Source organism: Mastigoproctus giganteus, chromosome 9, assembly GCF_048544385.1.
Source record: "Mastigoproctus giganteus isolate SK-2022 chromosome 9, ASM4854438v1, whole genome shotgun sequence".
NCBI lineage: Eukaryota > Metazoa > Arthropoda > Arachnida > Uropygi > Thelyphonidae > Mastigoproctus > Mastigoproctus giganteus.
This window is the reverse complement of record NC_143583.1, coordinates 127,086,628-127,110,437: the sequence shown is the minus strand read 5'-3', so window position 1 is coordinate 127,110,437 and position 23,810 is coordinate 127,086,628. Positions and strand designations below refer to the sequence as shown.

The window sequence follows — 23,810 nt, the reverse complement described above, 5'->3', positions numbered from 1 at the left end:
CCAACGCCTTCATCAGCAGAAACACGCATGATCTGAAGTTGTCACCCTTTTTTAGATTAGCATATTTGGTAACAATCTCTTCGTTTTCACATATTGATTTCTTTTGTCAGTGGTTGATCTGAATACTGGCATGCGATTGAAAAAGTTAAGATTCATGATTTCATTATGCTCATTTTAGAATCCGTATTACTCTTAACTTTTAGAAAAACTTTTTTTTATATATATTTTTAAATTAAACTACAGTCATTCACGATACTGACGGATTGCGTTCTTTCAATTATTCTAGTGACAGTTTTATTTCTAATCTTCAGTCAATATTGCATTAAGTACCAATTTGAAGTTGTGTAGACTTTGTTAATACAGTCATGGTATGTTATCAGACATGTTGGACAGACAACATGTGTAGTCGAGACCCTCTAATATTCGTAAAATCGCACAAATGCTAACTTATTGTGATTTTCTATTGTAGAGGATCTGTGTCCTCATTTTGAATTTTTAAATCAATAACTTGAATCTTCTATATAAGGTTCAAATTCAATCCATTGATTTAAATTCAAAAAAGTACTTTAAGTTACATTTTTTAAAAACAATTTTGGTAAAAAAAAAAGTTATTGGACACCATTACCTGTCTAGCGAGAGAAAAATTTTTTCTTTGTTGATTCTATATTTTCTCAATTTTGCACTCTGCCAAATAATCAATGGAGTCGATTCTCGTGCAAGTGAATACTAGGGTACTATTTGGTGATCTTTATCTCGGTGTCTGTCAATGGCTTCAACTAATAGATGATTCCCCTCCCCCCAACCTATTAATACTACTACTAAACTTACTGAATGATTTCCATTTTCTTGTACAATACTTGTTGGACTAATTAATGTAAAGTGAAAATAATTATTTTACTCTGTTCTTCTATTTGCTAAAGTTCGTTAAACTAAGTCACAGTAACTGTAAGATAGATAACGCTGCTGGTTTATTTTGCACTGGTATGGTGAGACCGATCCATGCTATTGGGAGCACTTTGTTGGAGTGACATGAATCCCAGTGGCTAGATGCACGGTTGGTACTTGCAACCCTAGTAAGGTAATATAGCTTTTCATTACGTAATGTAAGGCTTAGTTAATATTCGAATTTCTGGTATCCTAAACAAATTCTCTAGTCCGGAAGGACAAGATAAAAAAATACAAGAAGCATGGTAGTTATTAATTAAAAACGCTGATAATATTCATGACAGGTAATGAAGGATGACGTTAAACTTATAAAATCCAAAACGCAAGATGCTTCAAGAAGAGGGAGGGGCAGGGGTCGTTTATACCACACATCTGCTGACCATTTCTTCTTGATTTGGAGATGCAGCAGTTTGTTGCAATAGTTCTGATTACTATTGTGTGATTGTGGATTCCAGCGATAGTAAATTGAGGTTTCATATCACGGACCTACAACGTATTCCATACCTATTGCTGATTGTGTTATTCTTTCCATTTAAGGATGAAGTTCTATGCATGTAGCGTCTTCATAAAAGATGGAGCACGATTTATATCGATCTCTCAGGAACACAATCACTTCACAAAATGCCTACTAACTACTGCGTCATTTTATTTCCAAAACGTTTGCGTTTGAATATTAATACGATGAAGTATTCAAAATGTCACATCAATTGATTGAACGTACTTCATTTGTGATGCTTTAAGTTTTGTTTCCTTGAATCATGTGCCATTAATAATAATCACTTAAGAATAGTTAATTTTTATCCAATTCGAAAGTAGTTTTTTTTTTCTCTCTGAAGCACATTCATTGATATTCTCTCTCTGATACGTATTTGGGGCACATTTAAAATTGGCATGTACTCAGGGAAGTAAGCATAGACACTACTAGGCTTTGCATACCAACTAAGAAATAATGTTAAAGGCTTTGAGCTAAATGGATGCCAGATGAACTGATGAGGCTCTTGAGGCAGAGAAAATGCGTGAGATGCATATAAATTATCAGGTGATACAGAAGCCTAAGGTAAATATAAATCAGTGTGTAATCAAATCACGCAGGAGGTTAGGCAAGCTAAGGCAGATTACAAGAAGTCTCTGGAAAAGAAAAGCAGCAAAAACTTTCCATTCTTAATAGTAGAAATGGAGGGGTAGAATCACATTGGTCCACTTGATGTCGGCGGTTTAATTGTTGATGATCCTGGTCAGGTTGCTGACAAACAGAATAGATATTTTTCATATAAGTTCACACATGAGGAATTCTTTATGGAAGAATATGCCAAAAGTTTTTATAACTCTTAACGGCGAGCTAAATAATTTTAGCTCTAACGGCGAGAATTTTTAGCTCGCCGTTTTTGTGAAAACTGGGAGGAAAATGGAAGAGAACTTGTTTAAGCTGAACAGAAAGGCCTGGAGTACATGGAATCTATTCAATTATATTAAGGGAGGCAGCAAAGGAGATTAGCAAACCCCTTAGCCATATTTATGAGTGCGTCTTTGGATTGGATTCGGGGAAGGCCCCTGTGGACTGGAGTTGTGCAAATGTATTCCAGTTTACAAAGGGAGATCAAAAGGTAAAATGAATAATTATGGCTCTGTTAGTTTAGCTTCTGTTCCAGGGAAAGTAATGGCGCCACTGGTTAAGGAAGTAATGCAGGACTATATAGACAGAAATGCGGTCATAGCAGGATTTGTTAAGGGAATGCCAATGTGATTGTTTACTAGTATGCAGTAACAAAGGAACCGGAGGCAAAAAGTAATTTTGATAATTATACACGACTACTTGGGTTTCAGGAAGCTTTTGATACTGTTGCACATAAGACTGCTGCATAAATTGGAGCAGTATGGCATTAAGAGCAAGTTACTGTTATGGATAAAGGGATAGGTGATGGTTATGTGGATACTATCTTCTTGGACTAATGTTATTAATATAGTCCCCAGTTGCAGTTCCGGACCCTTTTTTTTTTTTTTTTTCCTATATTTATCGATGGTTGAAATTATATCAGGCTTGGCAACAATCAAAGTAAGCTACTGCAAGAAGATCTAGAAAAAAATAGGCAGATGGCTGAGAAATGGCAGTTGAGGTTTAACATAGCTGGCAAAAGGCACTGCTTTTGGTTAGCAGTAATCCCAGATTAACGTACCAACTGAGGTACAGCACTCAGAGTGGTGGAAAATGAAAAAGACCTGAGGATAACTGTGCAGTCATATATAAAGTTCTCTGCCCAGTGCAGACAGGCTGCCAGGAGAGCTCATGGGGTTTTGTCCTGATATACAGGAACTTTTCTAGCAGGGATAAGGTGATTATCTCAATGTATAAGGAAATGGTTAGGCCGCATCTTGAGTACTAAGTACAGGTCTGGAGGCTCCATTTTAAGAAGGATGTAGATCGGCTAGAACGGGTGCAGAGAAGGACAACGATATTGAAGATAACGAAAGGGTGGTTTTACCAAGAAAGGGTTAAGTTTTGCAAAATGAAGCGTCTGGAGACTTTGGTATCTGTGAGATGATCCGCTTGAGGTGTTTAAGGCTTTGAATGCATTGAGCAAGCTCGATGCTAATGGCATTCTTCTTGCTTAGACGAAAAATACAAGAGGCATAAATTCAAATTGAAGGATGGTTGCAGGTTCGATGTGTGGAAGTTTGCTTTGGGCCAAAGGATGGTTGATTGTTGGAATAAACTTCCATTTGTTGTGGAAGTGGGTGGGGCTGAATAAATTAAAGAAAGAACTAGACAGATTATTGGGGGTGAGGTGAGTATTTATTTTTTTCTTTTGCTGATGCTTCATAAGCTTGCTTTCTTGTATCATTTTCTACTAATAATACTAAATTGTTTCGTAATCTCAAATCGCAGCCATTAAGCATTGTTCAGTGATCCGAACTATCCAAAGTGATGTATATAACCCTGTATGCACCACGTATGCGTGTCTCTTAATGTGTGCTCAGATTTGTTTGTTCATTTGTTACTTATCTCTCGTTTGTACGCGATAACCCTAAAACAACGACCTTTCTTATCTTCTACAGTTTCTGATTTATATGTACACTGCACGATATGTTCATGGACATAACAGCACTTCCGTTATCGGGGGTACATATTTTTTCTTAAATTATTATGGCTACTGTTCGACTCCCCAAGTGAGGCACCATTGCGCAGTTTTTCACGGTGCTAAAGTTTAAATATACTAACATCCTGTGTTATCGACAATTAGGCCTTGTACCCACGAATGGTTGTTTTAACCGTGAACCGTTGCTATTAATGAAGTCTCGCATGTTCTTTTGGATAAAAGTCCGCGTCGTCATGTTTACAAAGGATTTAAAAGTTATATTTTTGAGAACGTTAATTTCGAATTTGTTTTCGATAATGGTTGCTGGGTTATTATTAGGTTGCGTTCTAATAAGCTACGAAGGAAGAAATGTTTGAAGAGACAACTGTGACGTTTATATATTGTGTTTAAAAATGCATGCATTTTACGCTCTATTTTCTCGCTTTTGGATTGAAATGTATACCGATATATTTACTTCCTATTATAACTAGGAAGTAAATATTTTTATCAAAATGGTTTTCTTCAAAATCCTTTACAAATGTTTAGTAATAGGGTGGTGAAAAACGATTTTAAAACAAATACTGCTAAACGACATATTCTGATCTTTGTTGGTCCCAGAAAATCACCAGTACATTAATTATACTACAAATCATATTCCATTAAATCGAGTTACCCAAATATTTGATTTGAGTATAATTTTCACCTACAATTGCTGTTTTCAGACGTAAATGATATCGCCCTTCATGCATACAGAAAGATAGGATTCATCAAGCGGTTCGCATCTTCATAAAGAACTGTTCCTTAACTAATACTTTATTTTCTCACAATTACACTTAAGTATCGCTTAAAACCAGAACCATCAGAAGAAACATACAAGGTCTAAAACTTTTATATTTAAAATAATTAACAGCAAATGTTTTTAACAGCTCTCTCTTATCCCATATAAAGATTTAAAGTACCTGTGTGCTATACTCAAACCCATTTAGTATTTAAATCAAAGAAGATTATGGGAGATCTTCACTAAATTTCTTCCTGGATTTAATCGATCATCATATTATGGATCCCTTTATTGGATTTCCGAATTTTTTTTTTTATCAAAAATTAAACAGCTTAAGCTGGGTCATCAAGTAATTGCTGAACTCAACACTGTTTAACTATATGGTTCGACATACATATAATACCTAACCAACTTCTAAATCACGAATTCATCTGAGGACCTGTGGTGTCCACAGTTCAATTTTTAATTCTATAATACTAATTTAGGTTCCATTAATCATAATGACATCATATGATGCAAGATATTGTAACCGGGTGTAACGTATTTAAACCTAAATAAATACAGAAATTGTTTTCAGGATTACATAACTGCTCGAGATCGAAAAACCCTCCGATATATAAACTGGCTTGTTAAAGATTCCTGCAGAAAGTAAGCTATTTCGATTTGCAACGGGACTCGAACCGAGACCTTTAATTTGCGTGAGAAGTAGCAAAGAGGGCTACAAAACTGAGTTGTGTGCTGAACTGTCTTTTGGATTTGGGAATTACAGGAAGCTGAAAATTTATTTATTTTTTTAACTTATTGGTTTGAGAAAAACATCTTATAATTAAAAAGGATTTGATACCGCCTTAGTAAAATTTTTAGGTTTTCTCTGACTCTTCCACAGGGATAGAAGAGTCAAAGAAAACCTAATTACTTGAATCAATATCAATTTGTGATATTGATTCAAATAATTTGGTCATGCCTGTAAAAATGGAACTGAAATTTGGGCACTTGCATTTTTTCAGACACGTACTTTAACCATCTTGGACTTAGGTGATAAGAGACACGAATTCAGGGCGAGTGCAATTGAGTTTCCTTCCCCTTCATCTTAAAACTGAAGGTCGCGCTTTTTCTGTTAGATTCGCACGAGACTGCATTTAACTAATCGCCCTCCTTATCAAGTCGCCTATCGTTAAGTAAAAGTCTATTTTTTATATTCGTTTAAATATAGAGGCTCACTTCGGTTTATAATAAACGAAATAAACTTATGTGCTAAGTGAAACAAGGAATGGTGACACGCTTAGTCAAAAGCTTATAATATAAACATCTAGAACCATTTAGCATAGGTTAAATGGTTCTACATGTTATTTTGCGATTATTAACATTTCAAGACCGTTTGCATTATTAAAATATTTTTTAAATAAAATGGAGTGTGCAACTTCAGTTTTCAGTTTCCCCCTGCTTGTCTTTTCGCCTATAAAAAAAAAAAAGAGTGAAAGAATAAAACATTTTTCTTCTCCAGAGATGGCGACACAGGTAGCGAATCGCCGAGTTCTTCAGATAAAGATCAAGAAGAAAAACGACCGAGGATACGAAGGATATTGAATGGTGTCAAGATTGGAGTTCTTACTGGATTTATTTTGTTTGCTGTGGTAAGTTAAAGAGTCTAAAATCTTATTCTTTAGAGCCATCGAATTAATCGACCCAAATTTTCACTCTCGAAGCTCCGTGTTTGCCGATATCAATAAAAATCATATGACATTATTGGACGATTCGTTGACAAACGCCATGATGCATTATTCTTCATTCAGTAAGTAAACTACTGAAAATCAGACTACGGATAAGAAACACATCGTAACGTTTTATTTATAATCAATAACCAAAAGCACTATTAAAGAAATATCAACTTGCATATTAGCGGGTGACTCAAGTTTTAAAAAAAACAGTACTGTTTCAAACTTTAGGTAACCTAATCTCTTTTACAGTCAGGTACACTTCATAGTATTAAGTCTTTCCTTGTATAAAAGAGTTACCTAAAGAAATGTTTGGACTTTATTTTAAAACTAGGACTGGCTATTGTATGACATCGAATTCTAAAATGTTAAAAGCAAAATCTACTTGCATCTCGATTGACAGCAGCTGGCAGTCCTGATTAGGAGCAACGACTGAGCAAACGTGCATCACTAATTTTGATTGTCAATGAACCATCCAATGACCTGGCGTAATTTTTATTGATAATGGCGAAGACGCAGCTTCGGGCATCAAATGTAGGGTCGATAAGTTACGAAATTATTTATACAATTTAATTGTGAAGTCAATTTCATAATACTTTGATATTTTAAATGAATTTTTCAAACTGTATTATGTTTTGTTCAGTGTACCACGAGGCATAGGTAGCTCATCAACAGAATCACAAATAGCCTCGCTCAGATGTTTAGCTTCATCCAGAATCAAAAAACTACTTTTCGATTAACCGCTTCATATGATTAGTTTGTTTCAGCGAATACGCGATTTTTATGACCGAGATCACATGGTCCCTGGACAACCAACCATTTCACATCACTCACTGCACTCTTAAATTCTCATATAAGAACTGACATACGTTTTGTCTGTAGTGCGGGGACTCTCCAATTTATTGCCAAACTAATATGACATCTTCGTATCAGCATATGATGTTCTTGCCCACAAAATGACACTAGAAAAGTCAACTAAGACAGTATGTTTCTATATGCTGACAGCTTGACAACTAAATTCTAATTTAAGGAAGAAGTCCGCAGTTATATAAAGGATGATTTTAGACTTGGAAAAACTAATTTCAGCGAGACTGCATATCTTCTTTACCAGCCTAGTGTTCACGACGACTGGAGGAGGACTTAATATTCTTCATGTCGCCGACTATTTCGTACTCAGGATAGGACAACGTCTGTTAACACTTCTAGGTGCGCATTGGCATTGATTGTGTGTATTTCTTCTCGGTAAACTGACATGTGGTCCATCCAGTATATAACTTACCATATCTGCTTTTCCTGATTTGCTTAATACCATGCAAAAATAAGGAGTGTTGTCGGATTTTGAAGAAATAACTTAAATTCTGAAGATTCAGCAAAGTATTTCCTTTATTTGGGCCCAAGAAAAAAATGAACTGTCTAGACTTATTTACCCTTTTGACTGCAACATTTTTAAAAGGAAATTGTTCAAATGAGTTAATTTAACGAATAATAACGGTTTAATCTTGTCTGGAGCACTTAAAACGGAAACCAGTTGCTAGCAGCATCAGCGTAGGAGCCGACTATAGGAGTAATCCCCGTGCACCGACTGATGATGAGCTGTGAACCTCCACTTCTTATGATGAAATTATTATATATTAAGTGGTACTAGATGGGGAAGGTCTCTCACTGACAGTGTGAATGCTATATGTTATCAAACAAAGACATTCGAATGGATTCATTGGAAACTCTGTTTTTAGGCATGAAGCACACAGTCCTGTTAATATTGCAAAAGAGATTACAGAATTTCTGAAGAAATATTTCCTCTAAAGAAACTGCACGAAAGCGCAGACGCAAAATGCTTATTGGTGAGGGCCAAGAGGAATTATTGAGTCGTGTACCGGAGGGAAATATTCATACGTCAGTTTTTCTGCTTTACGATGGACACCAGAAGATTTAGTCATTCATTGTATGAATTTGCAACAAGTTCGTTCCGTTTATATCAGAATGATCTTCAGCATGGCAGATAGTAACTATTCTAATATAAATGGAATGAACCACTGTGACGAACTGAAAAATGTCTTCTGCTTACTGAGAAAGGTTTATTACGAGACTTTCTTCACTTCGTCCGTGACAAATATGAGCGATACATTCTGGAATATATTTTACTGATTTTATCAACAGTGGTTTTTAAATTCCGAAAAGAAATTTCTCAAATTTGAAACCTCTCGTCTGTCCACGATCAGAAGAAAGGCACTCGGTGCTCGTCATTGATTATTTTGTCCTTGTTAGCAAGCTTGACCTGATCTTAACAGTATTGCATTTAGTTGGGCCAAAGCTCAATCTAATTTTATTTAGTTTTTAAAATGTGTTTCGTTTGTTTCTTGTCAATTTCAAAGCTAAATATTATAATTTAGTTAATTAAAATTGAGTTTTATATTCAAATATTTATTTTTCTAAGGTAGTTCTTTTTATTTAAGACTCCATTTTAAAATAAAATTTTAAATATTCCCATTCTCTATATAAAGACAAAATATTTTTTATAAAGTGGAACGGGGGAGAGAACTATTCATCTGATTGCTGTTTTCTTTAGAGCCGGATCCGGCTGCTACTGATTCTTTTTTTTTTTTTTTTTTTTTTCCGCTTTTTAAACTAATCATTTACAGTTGTGGTTCCAAAGTATTTAATTACTTTGTTTTAACAGGTAGCACTGAGTTTTATCAAAGAGAAGGAAGACAACTGGATTACTGTTGCAGTAAGAGAGGAGAATCCTGTCTGTATCCTTTTTAGCATCGGTATACAATTTATTTAATAATTAAATGACGATTTTCACCATTTGTAATAGGATGATTTCTAGAAGAAATGTCAAGAAGATTCAAATTTGAATAATATAGTTTTAAATGAATTGAGCTTTGTTTTTAATCTTGCAGGATATCATTTTGACGGTTATCATAATTATATCATTGCTTTAAAATGCAAGGAAGACAGACTTTTGCTTACCAGTCAATAAAATAATAATAAATAAATAAAATAATGAACACAATAATAAAACTAATATTTAAAAATATAAAGGCATGAAAAATAAAAAAAAAAGTAAAGAAGAAAATGACCATGCCCTTCCCTCCTCACTTAGGTAACACTTCAGCTGATCTTTGAATTCCCGCAGAGGTAACTTGTTCTAGCAATCAACTCGCTGGCTCTTCCCCCCAATAATTTGACGGACTCAGTTCTGAATAATTGGTAACAGTGACTATCGCATTAATTCATTTTACTATCCGCATTCAGAGGCTTATACACCTCAATTAAATGTCTAAGGTGTCTAGTTTCCAAGCTCTGCAGTCCGCTCATTGGAAGTCGTTCCTCATACGATCGCCCTTGAGCCGATCTCCCCATGAGTTGCCCGTCTTAAGACTCTTTTTAAGAAGATCAATGTCTCCATACTTGGACATGGTATTCGAAATGCGGTCTTACAATTGCCTTATAGAGTGGGATTATGACCTCCCTACTCTATAGAATTGTTCGATAGATCGATAGTACACCATGGGCCCTCCTTGCTGCCTGTCTACCCTGCAAGAACTTCATGTGCTACCTTATCGTAACTCCCAAATGTATCTTCCTGTAAAGTTTTTGGTTCAGCTCCACCAAGTGTATAAATTATTTTGGGGTTGCTGTTCCCCACGTGAAAGACGTATTTTTCTACATTAAAAGATAAAGATATCTACAACTTTTCTGAAGCCTATCTAAGTAGTACTCAAAGTTTTGCTTGCCACTAATAATTAATTACCCTACCACTCTTTTTTCATCTGCATTTGACATCACATCCCCTATCCCTTCGTTGATCCTTTTTAAGAAAATTAAACACAAGAGACTTAACGTAAGAAGTGGAAATCCCCCCCCTCTTCTTACATTACCCCAGTATGAAGAATATCCATTAATCTTAATCCTCTGCAGCTTCCCTGCCATTCATCTTAGAATGTTTCCCTTAATCCCAACACGTTTCCAGCTTATACTGTAATTTCTCATGAGGGATTATAAAATAAATAAATAAATTTTCTGTTTATACTCCGGGACGACCAAATGGTCAGAGGAGTTCACAAGATAGACAGAATACAAGAAACAGCACCGTATTCAGTGGTCACGGGCTTGAACCCCGGTCACTCAAGGCACGTGTACTTATGCACCCGCGCGCCTAACCACTAGGCTACGGCGGCCTGAATCAAATGCCTTAATAACTTTCAAATAAAGTATGTTGAAATCATTATCCACATCCAGCTAGTGAGTAACTGTGCCGAAATGGCTAATCATCACGTTAGTAAAATATGATTTTCCCTTAAAACCGTGTTGTGTAGTTTCAGATTTCCATTTATATCTATCTAAATGTTCCTGTATTGCACCTTTATCATTGCTTCTTTGATTTACCGAAAGGTGGACGAGTTTGTCGTCGGGAGGGTTGCATGCCATTCTCCTCTGAAACTTAACACTTAGATGCTTGCATTTAAGTGATATTTAGGTGATTAGCAGCAAAATGTCAACGACTCTAACCTCTTCTCATTAGATGTGCTTGTCTTTCACTGACCTGGAAGTTTGCAAGTTTTCTGCAGTTCATTGACTCATTACTTAACGGTTAATGTAACTGGAAATAGCTAGCAAATAATGATGTGCTGTTTGATTGTGTAGGTGCTAAACACAGCGCATCTTCGTGTTACGACCTAACTTATTTTTGCGCTGTTCTTTACTTCTCAGTTCTTAACTAAATATTCAGCTATTAATTTATCGGAGAAAATGGAAGAGTGGGCGCCTGTTCTTTCACTCAAAGCCGGAGGACATTTTCTACCGGAAAGGTTCAACAACTTTACTGAAAATCACGTATATTTCACAATTGTGTCCGTGGACTCAGATGGTAACAAAACAGTAAGTTAAAAGTATTAAAACGATCATGTTAGTTTGTGAAAACTGTCTAAACTTCATAAATATGATATTATTATTAATATCAATTTATTTTCCGAAGAAATGTCCCTTCACAGCTATGCAGCTAGAGGACATGAGTTACATACAGAGATAAAACATAAAATACAGACAAATACATTGTATACAGAGCCAGATACAATATACGGCCTTAAACAGCCACTGGTGAAGATACAAAAACATAAAGTTACAACAAATAAAAGTGCATACGGATACATTGGAGCGTGGATAGTGCGGCATCACATAGAGTCCACCTAGAACATGACTAAGGAATACATGTATGGAAGCTCTGTATGTTCTGTCCTTGCAATGTCTCAACGTCTATGGCTAATCTATTAAATATCTGGAAGGAGTTGTGTGGAAACACGTTGTCCAGGGAGGACATGCTACGCAGCTTTGATCTGTATGGGGAGGTGTTGGACTGGCATCTTGATCTGTATGGGGAGGTGTTGGACTGGCATCGTCTCCTGTCGGACGGTCTGGCGATGATATCCCAAATATCGGGTGACTTCAGTTTTCCGGATAGAAGCTGAGAGAGGGTAAGAAGGTTCCTAGAGATGATAAGATACCTCCAAGGAAGCGTATTAAGATTGGTGACCAGAACAGATTTTGAGATTGTAGGTGTTAGCCCGGCAACCCTATTTAGCCATTTCAAGATCCAGAATTCCAGGGAGAGGAACCTGGCTTGGTATGATGAGGGTGCTGAGGACCATATAGTCGAGGCATATAATGGAATTGGGAAAATGCAACGGAGAATGTATTTGATGATAAGGTCCGGGTTATGGAAGTTGGAGATCTCTTGTTTTACTGCCCATAAAGCCGAATATGTTTTCGTTCGAGTGGCATTAAAGTGAGGTAAGAAGGTGAGGTCTTTGTCCCAGATGATACCCAAATCTTTATGTTGGGTGACTTTTTTAACTGGAGAGTTCGCTATAATGATGTTCACATCGTTGGTATTTTTCTTCTTGGTGATAGAGTTGTGCAGTTTTCTCTTTATTAATGGAGAGCCCAATCGCATGAAGGTAGTTTTCCAGTTCATGTAGCTGTCGGTTGGAGCTCACAGTAATAGACTGGAGAGACTGGGGGCATTTTGTGATGATGAAGAACTTAATATCATCTGCGTAGGTGGTAAAATTAGTACGGTTTGATAGGAAGGGTTCGAAAGATGCGGCGAAGAGGGCGGCAGAGAGAACGCCCCCTTGTGGGAGCCCTCTGGAGCAGAGAATGTGGTGATTATGGTTTTGATTTCTGATCCATAGGGTCCTGGACTGAAGGAGTTTCCTAAGGAGAACTAGGATGTTGCCAGAGATTTTGAAGTAGTTGCACAGTATGGTACATAATGCATGGGTGGACAGATTGTCAAAGGCCGCCTTAATGTCGAGGAACACAATATCCAGTTGCTCTTTGTTGCTGTGGTGAACATTAACCTTGTTTTCTTATGGACATTTCTCTTAAGCTTATTTTTCAGGACTTTGAACAGTAAAAAGCACAAGAATGTGTTTTAGAACCTTCTAACGTAGAAGCATTTCCATCAGCAGATTCTAATTTTACTACCTTGTATTATTTTATATATATATCAGATTCGATCCCTCTTGGATCTTCTAGGGGTGCACCTGTATCCCTCGATACCGACTAAAATTATGCCAAAACACTTAAAATAGTCCTGAGTAGATAACAAATACTCTGGTACAGCATTTCTGGCAGAAATTCTGCACCGTCACGTATCATGGACAATCTCCAACAGATCCCATCTGCATTTTTCTCCTTTAGTTGCCTTCATTTAAATGTTGCCTGGGATCTTAGATGAACACGAATGCTGATGCCAGTTGGCGGCAAAAGAAAGAGCCATCCATCGATGACTGTATTGTGGTTATAAGAAAGATCGAAACACTTTGTTGGTGATGTGCAAAATCTCTGCGGAGAGCATTAGATTAGTTTGGATCTCTTTTTACGATGTTCAGCTAGTTCGTTTTTGATGTAATCCGGGCATCCTTGGGGGAAAGGACGTCTGTTATCTGTGCAGTTTCACATAAACGGAATTCACTAGTTTTTATCGGGACCTGTCGCAGTACGCAGGTAATGATAACCAGAGCGATTGGGTCGTTATCCAGGCTGTGGCAGTTGAGTGTTCTATTGACGAGAGCATCTCTCCCGATGCAGACAGGCCATGAAAGTAAAAGTGACACTTAAGTTATTTTCTTAATACTGGTTTTAGGTGATTTTTAGCAGCTGACAGTTTGATTGGCAACAGGTGTCTGGTATTATTAGTAGACATTAGTGAGATAAACAAAGATTGTCGAGCTATCTATCGAAGATATTTCAACTCTTATCATTCACTGTTGTAGATTGATCAGAGAATAAAAAGTAGTTATCAATAAAATCATGTGAAGTGTGGAATAAGTGCAGCTTCAAAGATTTAATTCTACTAGAAATATTTCAAATACTTAATTTCCCAACATTTAAGGACTTATTTTATCTTGCCAGGTAAAATAAATCGCTTCTGTTCCTGTTTTGTTGAATTAACAGATGTTGCATAATTGTACTCTATGCTCGGATGATTGATGGAATGCAAGTCATAGTAAATCTTTTTCAAACTTAATTTTATCTTCCATAGCCTCTTCTACCCTCTTGGATCGTGCCTATACCTCCTGGGAAGGTAATGAATGATTTGGACCCGTCTGTATTCTCGCATACTTTCTCTTTGGCAGACAACGATTTCCCAGATGAGTAAGTTACTGAAGTAAACTTAATGTTAAACCGAGCTTGAGATTAATAATATTAAAGCGAGATTTTCTTAACTTGCGTGTTCTTTTTCCCTTTAAACTAAAACTTGTAATTGATGTAAACATTTTAATCTGTTAATCGTATTCATACTAGAAAATATAAATATTTATTTTAGTTTTGCGTTTCTATTATCACTTTTTAGTGTATGCAGTACATTATATTTGTTTGTTCTGTGTTTTTCTTTCAGACCTGATGACCGTTTCAAGATGATTATTGAAACTGATGAAGATGACTTCGTTTCTCTGGCCATCAACTATTCTATGCACCCAGAACTGACTTTCGATGGCATTGTAATGGCAGCTCTTGTTCTTCTTGGCTTATACGTTCTTATTATATTCGACGTGAGTATCTGAATTATACCATTCTTACTTCACTTCTTTAATATTCATCTTGAATTCTTGATCAGTTGTAAGAGTTCCGTATTCATCTTTTTATTTTTAGTTGGTGCATCGTACTTTAGCAGCTATGCTCGGAGCAACAGTTGCGATATCCTTCTTAGCTTTAGTTGGAGAGGTAAGCGACACTTGTGTACTTATTTTCAAATAATCTCGGTAATAAAGGATTTTGATGAATATAGCACGTTATCCACTTTATTAATCTTCACATACATCGAAGACATTCGGTTTAAATTTTTTTACAAAATTGAAAAGGTTTTTGTAGTAAACTGATCTTGGAATGCAATGAATCGATGTTTGTTTACGTTGTAAACAAACTTTAATACCTCAACCATTATTTCAAGGAAAGAGAACTGATCTCCTATAAGCAACTACGTCATCGAGTGCCGTTTGAAACTCGCAGAGCTAAATTGGCGTTAACTGCACAGAATCTGGTACCTGACCTCCTAAAGCACCTTTTCCAGTGGTGGGAAAACCTATCTTCCATGTACCCAAACCTCAACTCGACATACCAGCACAGTTTTCCGATCTTATCAACTTGTCTTGTCAGCGAACTCAAGTTGGATGCGACTGGAACCTCAGTGTATTCATTCAGATCTCACAGACTCTCTGGCCATTAATTAAGCCTACTTTTTATAGGTAGGATCGCCACTAACTTGAAAGGGGAAGAAATTATACCACCATAAATAAGCAACATTGTACTTTTTGTGGTGCAATTCTGAGGTATTGGAGGCTGACTTCATGCATTAAAACTATCTCAATCGGGATACTTTCACTTTTTTTGGCTATCCTTATATGAAAACCCTTAATTGCAGCTTTATTTATCACTTATTGAACCTCAAATGTTTTATTATAAGTTTTAGATAAGTATTTAAAACCACTTTGCCTTAAAGTTGTTATGTTAAGGTATCACTAAAGCAATGGAATCATGTAATAAGTTTTTTATCTCAAATATAGCGGCCATCATTAGAGAAAGTCTTGAGCTGGCTGGACGTAGAAACTCTATCTTTGCTATTTGGAATGATGGTTCTTGTCTCAATTTTGTGTGAAACTGGATTCTTCGATTACGGTGCAGTTTTGGTAAGTATTTTTACAATGGGTTATTATTGTTTTATTTAATTAGACATAGGTAATATTTATTGCGCATATATCGTGAAAGAAACTTATTTTTCTTTATGTGCGAAATATATACATAAAATATGTAATATGGACATGCCTATGGAACGATAACGCATCGTATTTAGCTGGTTTGTTTTCAAAAACCTGATTATCGATGGTAGAATTACAAACTACTTAATTTTCATTTTCATGATTAAATTTATTTTTTACAGGCCTATCGTCTGGCTCGAGGGCGTCTGTGGCCACTTCTGACTACTTTGTGCTTGTTTACAGCATTACTATCAGCTTTCTTGGATAATGTGACCACCATATTGCTAACCACAGCAATTACGATAAGGTTAGTAATCAAATGTCTGTAAAATGTATAAATTTTCCTGTTTCAGATTACTGTGCCCTTTTTATTTATTTTTTGCACTAAAATTAAATTTGTGGCAATAATGGAATATCTATATTAACACAAAATAAAACGCACGTGGATAAAGTTGTAGATACAGTACACGTGAATGTAAACTATTCGATTGAATTTATGGAAGGGGGACGGAAATAAAACATAAACTTGATGCTTGTAGTTCTATGATTCCAGAATTAATTGGGAAGAAATGTGGTAAAAATTCCACAAGGTTCGTCTTCCAAAAATTTGTTTGGCGAAAGTTTTCAAAAGAATGGAAATGGAGGGAATGAATTAAAATAAAAGTTCACTTAATTTAGAGTTGAATTATAAATATTGGCTAGTTTCTACACTTATTAAAAGAAATTTAATTAGCAGTTCTGTTTTTTCGAAGAATAATATGCACTGAAAGATATTCAGGAAATGAGGGATGCAAGTTATAAGAACAAAAAAAAAAAAAAAAAAAAAAAAAATTAGGGTTTAGGTGTTGGATCCTGTAAAACAAAACAAAATAAGGGATATTTAATCCCTAGTCGCCACAAGTTTTGCCATGTTCCTGCATACAATAATCCACAGATTTACTAACACTGTACTTTTCTGGGAAGTGGTTCGTGTTTCTGGAGGATTTTAACTATACGTATAATGGGACTGGTCAATGCGTTATTTATGTAGTGCACCATTGCCATTCTTCTGCATGTAACAGAACGTATCACAAGTATACTTAAGTTGCTCTGTGACAGATATGGTGGCCAAATTTTATTCCCAAAATGGCAATGAATTGTCTTCAAACTTGTGGAAAATTAATAATGCTACGATATATTGTAAGCTATATCTTGCAGTGCAAGATACAGCTAAATGTTAAATATTGTGAATAAATATTTTAGTTCTTAAGGCCACTAATAATAATTTAAATTCTTGGCCCCACTAAAGTTCAGACTAAGCTAGATTAACAAGAAAATAAAATATCGTAGCAACACTAATTTTACAAAACAACATCGTTTTCTAATTTTTGCTAATTTTTTTTTTTCGTTTCAAATGTGATCATTTCGCATGTCACTGAATGGTCACCAGACGTCTTTAGTTTCATCATACTGAGTGGCAATGTGATCAGTCTCGTGAGTTCAGCACACGGATAGTTCAAAATGGTGGATGTTACAGATATACGTTTCAAGCAAAGACTACTGATTGAATTTCTTACCAAGGAAGAAGTGACACCTATCGAAATCCATGCGCGTCTCAAAATTGTTTATGGTGACAATCCGGTAGATGTGCGACAGTTAGATGTTGGATAGGACACTTTAAGAGTGGGGAAAGTGACGTTGTTGACAAGCCCCCAAGCGGCTGGTCAGTGACAAAAGCCGGCGCGAATCCTTGAAACGTTGAAAAAGGTTGAAAGCCCGCAGCCGTCTAGTTCGACCGGACAAAAACCTTAATGAGGTTCTTCTCCATGACAACGCCAAACCCCACACCAGTCTGCGCACGATGGAGGCCATTGCAAAACTGGGATTCACTGTTCTTCCTCACTTCTCTCATAATTCGGATCTTGCACCTTCCGACTATCACCTCTTCGGCCCGCTGAAGGATGCATTCCGTGGAACCCATTTTACAGGCGACAACCAGCTCAAGCACAGTGTTCGCGAAGCCCTCAGAGCAAATATAAGGACTTTTGCAAGATTGGGATATAGCGTCTGACTCGGGATGGCCGAAGTGCGTGGAAAATGATGGCGACTTGGTGGAAAAATAAGTGTTTATTAACGATTGAGAATTAATTGATGTGAAGGGCATAGTTGTAGGAATTAAATTTTCTGAGCAAAAAATAGGAGACATTACTTTCGTACCGCGTTCTTCGTTTCAATGCTTTCTGTTGAGAATTATTCCGTTACTGATAATCCCAAGTGTACTGTACCTTCATAATTTCAAAGTTTGAAGTACTTTTGAATTCTACCTTGAGTATAAATCGTTCAGAAATGCTTTTAATTAATTATTATTTTATTTATTTTATTAAATTTTTTTTCAGGCTTTGCGAGGTGATGAACGTCGATCCGAAACACGTACTCATTGCTTTGGTGCTGTTCTCTAATATAGGTGGGGCAGCGACACCTGTTGGTGATCCTCCAAACGTAATCATAATTTCTAATAAGAAAGTCATGGACGCGGTATGTATTGTTGATCTGCTGCGCATGTTCCTATTTCAGTGTAACAGTTTTTTTAATAAATATCTCCAATTATTTGAATTACGACAGGGTGGGGGGGGGTGTTGAGGTTATTGAACCGAATATTTTATTAAGAAATCTCACAACTTAATTATTACGCATATAAAATTACTAGCAAAGTTTCGCCCAATTAAATTATTTCATTTATCACTAAAATGATTGTTAATAATTAGTCCTTTAGTGAATGACTTGATTGTGTTTCTTCTGTCAGTAACTTAACTTTGAATACTATCGTTCAGGGAGTGGACTTTGCCTCGTTTACCTTGCATGCTGTTCCCAACATCGTCCTGTGTCTGATCGGTTCCTACCTCATGATTAGGGTGATGTACCGCGACGTGGCCACTATGAGGTTCAAAGATCCTCCAGAACTGGTAGGTAAGTGTGAAAGAAGATTTGTATCTTTTTTAAAACTACTCGATGAATATTTTAACGTTACCACGATAATTGTGGATTAATTTGTTTTTAATAAGTTCTTAGAACTAGTTGGGCTGCAACGATAAACGCTACGGATGAACATTCAATGGTCGAAAACCGTTTGTAACCTCAATACCCAACTAAGGAATTACTTCGAAAATATCATGAAAAATTAACTTAATTGACAGGATGTTTCTTGAAGGAAATATCCGTTTTTTTTTTTTTTGGAAAAGTATTTCAAGTCGTTATGTATGCTCAGAGTCGGGCCTTATGGTTGGATTTTTAAGTGAAGGAATGCCCTGGTTCCACAGGAGGCACTCTTACTCTGGGGAAGGATTCAATTAATTTTAGACTTTACAGCCTCTGCAAAGCTTATGGAGGGACATTTTTCTCAACGTGGCATTCCCTAATTAGCAGAAACTTCTTTTGTAAAGATATGAAATTCATATGAACAGAGGTGGTTTGAAGTTTTTGCTGATATCATCTAGAAAGATTTAAGGGTTTAAGGAAGCGGAGTTGGGAGGAGTCATTGGAATGATGCAGGCTAGTAACACGGGCCAAAGTCACACTTGCATTCTTCTTGTGATTGCTTGTGTCCTATCTATAATTACCGTATGTACAGATATTAACATAGCAAAAATTATCTATGTAATAATGCCAAGAGTATTTTTAAATAAATTAAACGAATTTTGAGCTTTTTGATGTGGTTAAATAATGCAAGTATAACAGGATTAACGGGAGACAGTGACATACAGAAATAGCGGATTAAGAATTAAATCAAGGTGAATATAACGTGTTCAGAAAATATAAAAAGTAGAGTGGAGTAGGTGAGGCATATTCAGGAGAGTGTTTCCAGATGAGGTCGGGATTCCTGTCAGCTACTGTATGAAGGTTCTTAGTGCTGTTTATTTTTTCTTACATCTGTATCTGCAGGTAGCAGTTTTTTTCTGTATGTTTTGCTTGTCCAGAGTTTTTCAGGGTTGATTTTTAGGGTATTAAACAGCTTTAGAGTGTTTGCTGGAAAGAATCTTCCCAGACTATCCAACTGCGTAAATGTTAACTTGCTGTAAAAGGTGAGTGACAATTTGGTTATATTACAGACCAAACGATTCTGAGGACTATATGGCAAAAAGTCTCTTTAAATAATTGAATGGGAAAAAGGTAAGGTTGACTCAAAGATAGGAGACTGTCCATAAATGGTCGTTCCCCTAGCTAGACCAATGTAGCAAGTCGAGTCTTTCAGGGATCACTGTTGGGACCACTTTTGTTTCTGATTTTCCTTAATGACATTGGTGAGGGAGTGCAAGGGCAGTTTGCTGTTGAGTTAAAGGTAGAAAGGGTAATTAACAACCAGATCCAGACAAGGTCATTTGACTTCAAAGTAACTTAGACGGGTTGCACAAATGGTCAGAAAAATTACAACTGAAGTTTAATGCTTCTAAATGTAAGGGTTTGCACTTCGAACAAGAGATCAATGAATTAACTATAAGCTAGGAGAAAAGGAGTTTAGGGTGATGATTCATGACGAAAAAGACTTTGGGGTCATGATTAAGTCCCGCATGAAATTTTACACATAGTGTAAACAAGCGGCTAAGAAGGCGAAAAGAGTCTTGTCTATGATATATAGGACTTTCGCAAATAGGGACAAGACACTGTTATCACCTGTTGTACAAGAGGGAGGTGAGATAGCATTTAAAATACTGTGTTCTAGTCTTAGAGGCCACAACTGAAGAAAAACAGAGCTTCTAGGAAGGTACCAAAGAAGGGCAACGAAACTTTTACGGAATGCTAATCAACCTTCATATGAAGAAGGGCTTAGCAGGTGTCGATTTCAAAACCTGGCAACTATACATCTTGGACGGGGGATCTTTACGGGTATTTACGGTCCTGGAAAGAATCAGAAAATTACCAAGAGAAAGGTATACTTTAGAGGAAGGAGAAACAAGAACTAAGGTTCGCAAATATAATTTTGAGTAGCTAAAAAGTAACGAGTACTAGTTCAACAACTACTAGTTCCCACAGGAACTAGTAGTTGCTGGTGACTATTTTCAGGAAACGGGGAACATGGTATGTAAAAAGGATAGGTGGAACAGGTCCAGGGTATGTCTCCCAGGGTCAAAGGTTGATGACGTTGTAGAGCAGATATCATCTTTTAAGGGCACAAAAGGTGATATAGTTGTACACGTTGGCACTAATGATATTAAGAGTAGGAGACCGGCGGAATTACTTAACAAGTACAGGTCAATGTTGAAAAAAAGCCGTGAGTTAGGGTTGAATTTGAAGGTGTCTGCAATTCTGCCCAGACACGATAGGAGGGAGTATGTGATGCGAGCCTTGTCGATCAATTCAGCTCTGGAAATATTGTGCAGGGCTCAAGGGGTAGAATTTTTTTTTTTTTCAGCCTGGTCTGTACTTGTTAACAGGAGAGATTGCTTCTACAGGGAGGGAATACACTTAAATAGAAAGGGTGCAAGAATATTTGCTGATGCTATCGAGGCAGTGTTAGGTGGGTCGGAAAACTGCTAACTTGGGGGGATACAAGGACTAATAGATTAACAGTAGCCACTGGCAGAGGTGAAAGGGATTCTTGCACTGCTTCTATTGGAATGAGATTAACAAATGCAAAGTACTGCATATGGGTAGCAGTAACCCCAGAGAAATGTACCAACTGGGTGGTGTTACACTCGGGTAGTGGAAAATGAAAGAGACCTGCAGGTAATTGTGCAGTCAGATATGAAGTTTTCTAAGCAGTGCTGCCGGGCTGCCAGAGTAGCTCATGGTGTTTTGTCAATGATATACAGGAATTTTTCTAGCAGGGATAAGGAGGTGATTATCCCCTTGTATAAAGCAATGGTCAGGCCACACCTTGAGTACTGTATGCAGGACTGTAGGCCTCATTTTAAGAAGGATGTAGGCTGTTGGAACAAGTACAGAGAAGGGCAACAAGATTAGTGAATGGAACAAAGTGGTGCTCGAAGAAAGGCTTAAGTTTTGCAAATTACGGTTTCTGGAGACTAGTCACCTGCGAGGTGATCTGATTGAGGTGTATAAGGCTTGAATCGTTTGAGCATGCTCAATGCTGATGGGATTCTTCCTTTTGCTCAGAATAATCACCTGAGAGGGCATAAATTCAAATTGAGAAAAGACAGATGTAGGATAGATGTGCGGAAATTTGCCTTTAGCCAGCGGGTAGTTGGTGGAACAGACTTCCATCTTTTGTTGTGGAAGTTGATAGCCCAAATAAATTTAAAGCTGAGCTAGACGGGTATTTGGAACGAACGGAGGGGTGCAATGGCATTGGTTTTTTTTTTGGCTGATGCTAAAATAATCGGAATTAATTTTCTATCACGGTGAACGAGGCGAAGAGTTTTTTTTTTTTTTTTTTTTTTTTTTTTTTTTTTGGTAAAGTTGAAAGCGAAATTTGAATAGTCACTTCTTGGAGACTAGGAAGGATTGAATGAGTGAATTTTTTTTTTTTGTAGATGCAGAAAGTCTGCTTTTTTGAGTAATTTAGCCATTATGTAATTTATTTCTACAGTTCACATGCATGGCAACGAAGTGAATTTATGAAATTGTTTCAGGCCAAATAGCTAATGGTTATGAACGAATCTTGTCTAAGGCCAGTTGAAGAAATTGTTTTAAAATTTCTATTAAAACTCAAACTAAGCAATCATCTTTTTTCATATCCCCCTTCCCCTCTGGTTCCCAAGTATAATTTGCATTCTTTGTGACGTGCTTTACTTAAATTCATTACAGAACTTCAGCACGAGATCGACGTGTGGAAGAAGGCATACCATTCTCTCTCCGGATACACCAGAGATGAACTTACTGTCCGAAATATTCTCCGCAAGAAAGTTCACATGTTGGAAAACCTCTTGAATAAGAGACTTTATGATGTTAAGTAAGTATAGCTACCCACTAGGCACCCCCTCTTGATTGTTTGAGAGTTGTTTAATGAATTCTAAATTCAAATATGTAGATTGTAATAAGACAATTGGGAGATAACTTCCGATATTTTAAAATATAATATCACGGGAAACTGAAGGCACGTGGAAACCCAGATAATTTAGCCACCATAAAATTGAAAAAAATATTGAGAAACTCAATGAAATCGCTAGGCCTGAGTACAGCCATAAGAAACCATTTTATAGCTTGACAGGGTTTTTCGTTATCTGGATTTTTGGGTTTGTGTTTGATAGTTTAAAGTACTTGTTATAATATACAATGCAATGTAATCTTTCACTTCAGCGTGGTTTAATGTGGTATAATTTCCCACAGGCCTTCCGAAGAGCACTACAAAGCAAGTCTAAAAGAACTCAGTAGTAGAGTAAGTTTTATTTGCGTGCTAACGAGCACACTTTCACGTGCTGTCTGTTTTTAAAATATTAATTCGTTTAATTCACGTGAGATTATATAGTTTAAGCACAATTTTTATTAAATTATAAAATATTAATTTAAATTCTCAATTCCTTGCAGTATAAAATCAGAAACAGGCCTCTACTTATCAAATGTGGCCTGGTTATCGTGGTGGTGATCACATTTTTCTTCTTGCAAAGTATTCCTCAGCTGAATCTTAGCTTAGGTAAGTTGACATGTTTTTTATTTAGCTCTACATTAGAATTTAAGGTATTATTACACTTTTTTGAATTAATTGAATCTCTGAATTAATTCTATGCCTGACAATTAGGGAATGTCGTCTAGTTGTGGATATTAACACCATGTCCCGTACTGGATCAATAAACATTACTTGGAATTTGATAATGGATACTCTGCTTCCTTTCGCTTCACCCTACCCAGTTTTTAATCAGTTCGGCCGCAGTTTGCAGAAGAATTTCTGACGAGGTGCATGAAATTCATGAACGAATCTTGTCTAATCTAAGAAAATCCACATCTCACAATTACTGATTTAAGTCTTCACTTCACTAATAAGTAAAACTTCTTCTCGTTATACTACCAATAAGCACTTTTGAATCCAAACTGTTCAGAGATTTGTAAAAACGGATAAGCTAATACAAAAGCGCTTTACTTTCTACACGCCACTTGGGTT

The 23,810-nt window shown here is 36.5% G+C and overlaps 1 protein-coding gene across 1 annotated transcript in view; it reads left to right on the top strand.

The window, feature by feature from the left end:
- Positions 1 to 23,810, top strand: part of LOC150080710 (P protein-like) — a 36,732-nt gene that overhangs the window by 2,080 nt on the left and 10,842 nt on the right. Inside the window, exons 3-15 of the mRNA XM_090381999.1 lie at positions 6,302 to 6,431; positions 9,190 to 9,262; positions 11,248 to 11,396; positions 14,065 to 14,177; positions 14,422 to 14,575; positions 14,676 to 14,747; positions 15,587 to 15,709; positions 15,961 to 16,085; positions 18,154 to 18,292; positions 18,589 to 18,724; positions 22,520 to 22,664; positions 23,042 to 23,090; positions 23,240 to 23,345. Coding sequence (XP_090238125.1) covers positions 6,302 to 6,431; positions 9,190 to 9,262; positions 11,248 to 11,396; positions 14,065 to 14,177; positions 14,422 to 14,575; positions 14,676 to 14,747; positions 15,587 to 15,709; positions 15,961 to 16,085; positions 18,154 to 18,292; positions 18,589 to 18,724; positions 22,520 to 22,664; positions 23,042 to 23,090; positions 23,240 to 23,345 — 1,514 coding nt within the window. The remainder of the gene's footprint in view (positions 1 to 6,301; positions 6,432 to 9,189; positions 9,263 to 11,247; positions 11,397 to 14,064; positions 14,178 to 14,421; positions 14,576 to 14,675; positions 14,748 to 15,586; positions 15,710 to 15,960; positions 16,086 to 18,153; positions 18,293 to 18,588; positions 18,725 to 22,519; positions 22,665 to 23,041; positions 23,091 to 23,239; positions 23,346 to 23,810) is intronic.